The 6,907-nt window shown below is 34.0% G+C and overlaps 1 protein-coding gene across 2 annotated transcripts; it reads left to right on the top strand.

Moving 5' to 3' along the window:
• Positions 1 to 1,460: 1,460 nt before the first annotated feature.
• On the top strand, positions 1,461 to 6,680 carry LOC100808536 (calcium-dependent protein kinase 1). 2 transcript variants are annotated; one of them, XM_003517443.5, is made up of 8 exons: positions 1,461 to 2,209; positions 2,295 to 2,438; positions 2,795 to 2,947; positions 4,735 to 4,847; positions 5,067 to 5,234; positions 5,731 to 5,858; positions 6,116 to 6,215; positions 6,337 to 6,680. In XM_003517443.5, the coding sequence occupies exons 1-8, from the start codon at positions 1,471 to 1,473 to the stop codon at positions 6,418 to 6,420; spliced, it is 1,629 nt and encodes a 542-aa protein (XP_003517491.3). In that variant the 5' UTR covers positions 1,461 to 1,470; the 3' UTR covers positions 6,421 to 6,680. The 2 variants fall into 2 exon arrangements, with proteins under 2 accessions (XP_003517491.3, XP_040873255.1); XM_041017321.1 differs by having other exon boundaries at positions 1,464 to 2,209; positions 2,295 to 2,455; positions 2,800 to 2,947.
• Positions 6,681 to 6,907: the final 227 nt, after the last annotated feature.

The following is a 6,907-nucleotide window of genomic DNA, read 5'->3' as shown; positions in this document are numbered from 1 at the left end:
CAAAATATTAAAATACAGAAAAACTGTCACAAGAGAAAACAGCAAATTGTGCATATTGAGAAGAATGAGCATCTTCAATGGATGAAAATGTCACTGCTAAGTAGCGAACATGCAGTGGAACTGGAACATGAAAACAAGCATCTTCAAAGGTGAAGTAATAATCAATGACAGTGTCAAAAGAATGAGGATGAAGGGCCCAAATGTAGTGCCCTTTGCATGTGTCTGCCAGCAAATGATTTAGTATAAGAATAAAATGGTTTCGTATATATTATTTTGAAATTTTCATGTTAGATTCAATTACATATTTTTCTTTTAATTTGGAGTATGTATAATTTCAGTTTCTTAATTTATTTTAGGCCAAATTACCTATTTGGTTATTTATCTTATTTCTTTTCTTTGTTTTAATATTTTATTTTTTGAAAAGTTAATTTTATCCTTTATTTTAAAAAAAAATCAAAATGATCTTTTTATAAATTTAAAGTTAATGTCGTTAACAATAATCAAATACTGATAGTTAAAAATTGTCACAACAAAAAATAAGGAAAAAGCAACAATACATTCATAGTTTCATCTTTTACAAACTATAACTTCCTTTTTTCCAAATCAAAAATTACAAATCTCACAATTTAATTAATGATTCAGCTTTAGTATAAGATCATCTACATAAAATTTAATGTACAACTTACCTTTCCTATAACCACGTGTATAACATACTCTTGATTTTCTCATCTCAACGCACAAAATTATTGACTCAGGATCTTTTTTGTACCTAAACCTGAGGAGGTCACTAGATTCAACAAGAATGTTGATTCTCCAACGAGATTATCTTGCAAGACATTGTAATGGGATTTTTTCCCTCATCATTTGAACAAGAACGGGAACATCCACTCAAATGAGTCTTTATTCTTTTCTTCGATTTGATTCTTGAAGGTTTGATAACTTTTTAAGTTGAATTGGTTTTGCGATCTTGAGGATTTTAATTTGGGTGTGAGATTTGTGATCTCTAATTTGAGAAAAGGAGACTAAGGTTTGTAATTGATGAACATCACTTATTTTTTCTTCTTATTATTCATTTTGCGGCAGTTTTTAATTACTGATATTTGATTTTCATTAACGGCTTTAATTTCACATGAACGGAATGGTCATTTTAAGTATTTTTAAAAAGATAAAGGATTAAAATAAACTTTTAAAAAAATAAATAAAAGACCAAATAGATTATTTGACATTTATTTTAATTAATTAAGTGGATCTATTTTAAAATTAAAAGTCTTAATTAATTTAAAAAATAATTCAATCGAAAGAAAAGATACAATTAATCCTTTTATTACAAGCCGAAAATATATCATTATTAAAAAATGTATGTGTGATTATTTATTTTATTCTAAATAAATATATTGAGCATAGGTAGATGCTAGATGTGTTAGTGTTAAACTGTTAATTAATTAATCTTACACGACACGCTATCCATTAATGCGTCAAAAACCGAACGTTCGATTGAGTCATCAAAGTCATATGGTTTCACGTTTCAGTCCTGATCGAGTAAACACCAAGAAGCAGCAGCGCAGTAACGACACCGTTTCGATGGGGAACTGTAACAGCGAAGCCTCTTCCCAAACTCAGCCACATTCCGATCACCATCCCCAACCACGCTCCAACTCCAACGGCATCACCGTCCTTCCTCCCAATTCGAAGCCCTCCGTTGGCCGGGTCTTGGGCCGGCCCATGGAGGACGTCCGCTCCACCTACACCTTCGGCCGCGAACTGGGCCGCGGCCAATTCGGCGTGACATACCTTGTGACCCACAAACACACCAAACAACAATTCGCGTGCAAATCCATCGCCACGCCCAAACTCGTCCACCGCGACGACTTGGAGGATGTCCGGCGAGAGGTGCAGATCATGCACCACCTCACCGGCCACCGCAACATCGTGGAGCTCAAGGGCGCTTACGAGGACCGCCACTCCGTTAACCTCATCATGGAGCTCTGCGGCGGCGGCGAGCTCTTCGACCGGATCATTGCCAAGGGCCACTACTCCGAGCGCGCCGCCGCCGACCTCTGCCGCCAGATCGTGACGGTGGTCCACGATTGCCACACCATGGGAGTGATGCACAGGGATCTCAAGCCAGAGAACTTCCTGTTCCTCAGCAAGGACGAGAACTCGCCGCTTAAGGCCACGGACTTCGGTCTCTCCGTGTTCTTCAAGCCCGGTTAGTTCCGTTCCGTTTCGTTAATTCCCCTTGTTACTGTGTGATGCGTCCTGTGCCGGTTCTGAATGAACCATTTTCAGAACAGGCGACGTGTTTAAGGATCTTGTCGGGAGTGCGTACTATGTTGCTCCTGAGGTGCTGCGTAGAAGCTATGGACCCGAAGCTGATATTTGGAGTGCTGGGGTTATATTGTTCATTTTGCTCTCCGGTGTCCCTCCCTTCTGGTCAAGTAAACCTCCCCTTCATGTAACCAATTTCATATTTCATGTTTAGTTTATTACTTGTTTTACTGTTTTATTTAGGATTTTAATTTTGTAATTGAGATTATTATCCTGCATCACAATCTGAGCCTGACTTTTGCTGTAATTGAACATTGATGCGTAAGTAACTATATCTGCGTGAGATTTAGGATGTTAAATGGTTGTACATTTGTTTTTTGGTTCAGATTTTTTAGGTTTGATTTAGTTCATGTGTTTTAGTATGGAAATTTCCTTTTCTTGTCATTTATTTGCTGCCTTGCCTTGATGACAACAATAGTGTGCCTTCCTACCTTTCTCTTACTATGTTTTTGTCCTTTGTATGAAGAAAAGGAACAAGGTATCTTTGATGCTATTCTTCGTGGCCATATTGATTTCACATCAGATCCTTGGCCTTCCATATCGAGTAGTGCCAAAGATCTGGTCAAGAAGATGTTACGAGCTGACCCCAAACAAAGGCTCTCAGCAGTTGAAGTCCTTGGTAAGTTTAACTCTTCTTGTAATTGCAAAAGTGATAAGAAATATATCTAATAACATTTACCATATCTTGAGAGTTCTAATCTGTGGGATGCATAACAAAGTGACAGTGAGGCTGAGAAAACTGATAAGAAATAGGATATTTATTTTGAAAGAAGCTGTCACTAGTAACTACTCATTTGATTGATCCATGACGTTGTTAAGGATATGAATATAAATGTAGTACCATGTCTTGTTAGATAGGATAAAGAGAATCATGAATTTTTATTTCACATCTTAAAATATCTCTATTCGCTTAATCCCCTCTCAAAAGGAAAAGAAATGGTAGGTTAGGACATGTGTATTTATGCCAATTTTTCTTCATTGTAGAAGTCACGGAAGATGTGTAACTATTTCCTGAACAACAAAGCTTTGTTCCTGCAAATTACTCAAATTTATATTTTCTTCTCTGCCCCATGTATAATGTGCTCTTTTATCTCTCATCACAACCCTGTTAAAGGATAATTTTTCACCTTTGCATTTTCTATTGGTTCTGAGAAGTAGTATGCATCATTTTGTTTTGTGGTTAACTTTTTCTTTTGAAAGTGATTGCCACCTTGTCTCCCATTAAAAGAGTGTAACCCAGTTCACGAGGATCTTTCATAGTGGGGTATATGGATAAATGCAGCCTTAGCCCCCACCCCAACTATGAGAGAGGTTGTTTTGTTTTTAAGAATTGCACTTGTGATGTGATCAGATCACTAGGCAACACTTTACCATTGTGATGAGGCTCACCCTCTTCAGCAGGGCTGTGGCAACTGTAAGGCAGTTGCCTTAGAATCTCAATCAAATATTTTTCATATTTTTTATAATTAGGCGATAAATGTTTTTTTTTTTTTATCAGCAAAGATAAATTATATATATAAATAATCAAGTACCAAAGGTACAGTGAATACAAGTAGTTAGGCTATAAATGTTATTTTAATATGATATATTATTTCATTAGTAAAATTACAGAGTTTTAAGATTTGTAAATCATTTAAGTGCAATATTATTATTTATTTAAAAAAAAGGTTAAGAATAATTTTGCATCTACTTTGGGGCTCTACCTCCTCATCTCACCCAAAGAAGACTATTAAAATTAGTATTGGACTTAAATTTCATGCATAACTTTATAATCAATAAAAAAAATATTTTAGTGAAAATGTTAGTCATTAGATCAGACATTTAACTAAATATTATTTTCATATTGATTATTTTGTATACATATTAGATCAATTTACTTCTGTTGAAAGTATTTTTGAATCCTTCAATTGAAATCTTTGGATGAGGATGAATTAACAAAAATATTATATTAATCTTGAAAAGATTTAAGTTCTAGTGAGTATTATAGTATTAAAGATATTGATTTATTTTTAAAAATGATAGTGACAACAAAAGAAATTCATATTCCATTAGAAATGTTAAATGACAACATTTTTTTTTTCAAATACATGCATTGGTTCTAAAATATTATTTAGAATACATGTAACAATGAATTGACATTACATGCATTAATGACTTTATTTAAAAAAAAATGTTTTCATATGATTGGGTTATGCTCTTGTTTGTTAGTTGACTTGCTCAAGCAACATGACAAAGATAATATATTTCTTATGCATACACCTGCACAGATATACAAGTGTGCTTTCTCTTGTTCTCTTCTCTTTTCATTTTTCTCTGGTATGGAGCATTTGAGCCTTAACTTTCTTGGCAATTTGCCTATTTGAGTCAACCAGTCATAATAAAATGTTATATATAAATATACTCCAGATCATCCTTGGATGAGAGAAGATGGAGCATCTGATAAGCCTCTAGATGTTGCTGTTTTATCCAGAATGAAACAATTCAGGGCAATGAACAAGCTAAAGAAAGTTGCTCTGAAGGTAAATAATCTTTTATCATCATTTTTGTTGTATTGATCAATATTTTCATAATCAAGCTTTTAGTGTAATATATAGAGTTACCATTATGCTAAAAGCCTCAAGGATTGAAAAAGGTATTTGTCAATCAAAATGCCAAATTAGAAACTAAATAGGGAGAAGGAATTCATAATTGAATAAGATCAAAGGATTATATATGGAAGTTCTTTTATTTTCTTACAGGTTATTGCTGAAAACCTTTCTGAAGAAGAAATCATTGGCTTGAAGGAAATGTTTAAATCCATGGACACAGATAACAGTGGAACAATCACTTTTGAAGAGTTGAAAGCTGGTCTGCCAAAACTGGGTACTAAGGTTTCTGAGTCTGAAGTAAGGCAGTTGATGGAAGCGGTAAGATTTCTTTTATTTTGTTTGATTATACCCTAGCTTGGTGGAGTAAATTTTTGGTACTTTTGTATTACCTACTCCCCTGCAATGAACTTTACTTCATTTGGTAACCTTTTTTTAAAAAAAATTTAAATAAAGTTAAACACTAACGTTAACTCTCCTCTGCTTTTATGCTCTCTCTTGATGACCCCCCTGATATATGGATAAATTCATTCTCTGCAATTTCACCCCTTGTCTTGATGATTTTATGTACCCAAACCTTGCTTGTGAATTGTGATTACTGATTAAGATGACAGTTAGTCCTTGAATATGCTGTACATTTACAGAATACCCTTATTGTCCAGTGAAATTTTAATGATCATATTGGTATAACAATGCTGGGAAAATAGTTGGATTATATCTTCTGAGCTGCTTAATATTGTGTGATAATAAGTTTACCATTTCTCTTGATTTCAATGATGGCTTTTCTTCCACTATGACATAATTATTTGGTTCTCAGGCTGATGTAGACGGAAATGGGACCATTGATTACATTGAATTTATAACAGCTACCATGCACATGAATAGAATGGAAAGAGAGGACCACCTATATAAAGCTTTTGAATATTTTGACAAGGATAGAAGCGGGTAATCTCTTTATTTGGATCAAAATCATCTCATATCATTTACTAATTTGATAGGGTCATGCTAAGGAGAAAGACAAAATTAAAATTGAAGAGTCATACAAAAATAAAGATGGGTCTTACTATAGTTTTTTTTGTCTCTCTCGGTGCATGAACATGACCTCATGTTAGTGAATATCGAGAGAGGATACTGGTCGTCTTTTTTTTTTTTTTTTCCTTGAATCATATGTTGATTTCATGTACTTGCTTCTGTTTTCATAGGTACATCACAATGGAAGAGTTGGAATCTACCCTTAAAAAATATAATATGGGTGATGAGAAAACAATAAAGGAAATCATTGTGGAAGTCGATACAGACAATGTACGTTGCTTCTTTCCTTATCCTTGTTCTCATTGATGCTTATCCTAGAATGACATTTTAGATGTTTGTATATTCTCTGTTTATGTGTTATTTTAATCATCCATCCCCAAATTTGTTGCAGGATGGAAGAATTAATTATGATGAGTTTGTAGCCATGATGAGGAAAGGCAAACCAGATTTAGTAACCAACAGACGTCGCAAATGATTACGTTGATCATAAATTGCCTGTCTAACTGGGTTCGTAGACAGACAGGAGGAGGCTCAGGCTCTACACGTTTTTGTGATACGGAATACGTTGCATTCAATTCGACACTCTTTACTCACATGTTGTTTTTGAGAGCTGTTCTATAACAAAGTATTTCTGCTTCTTTGCCTGCTAGTTTGCGGGTCTCGTGGGACAATTTACTCTCGAGTTTGTAATTTTTTAACATAGGGAATTAAATTTTAACTTGGCTCTTTAGTAAATGATTTTTTCCCTTCCATATAATATATGTTTATTCTGATTCCTTTTAAGTAATATTTATGTTGCAGCTCTTGCATGTACCATTGAAGTATATTAATATTAATTCAGAACAAACATAATACCAAAGAAAAAAAAAATAGAATCTGACTTTGGTAAGCAACTCAGTTTAGAAGATAAAGTAATCTAGTCATATAAAAAAAATCAAGAGTTGATTTTATATTTGTATATC

This window comes from Glycine max, chromosome 1 (genome assembly GCF_000004515.6).
Source record: "Glycine max cultivar Williams 82 chromosome 1, Glycine_max_v4.0, whole genome shotgun sequence".
NCBI classification, from domain to species: domain Eukaryota; kingdom Viridiplantae; phylum Streptophyta; class Magnoliopsida; order Fabales; family Fabaceae; genus Glycine; species Glycine max.
This window is presented reverse-complemented; position numbering and strand designations above follow the sequence as displayed.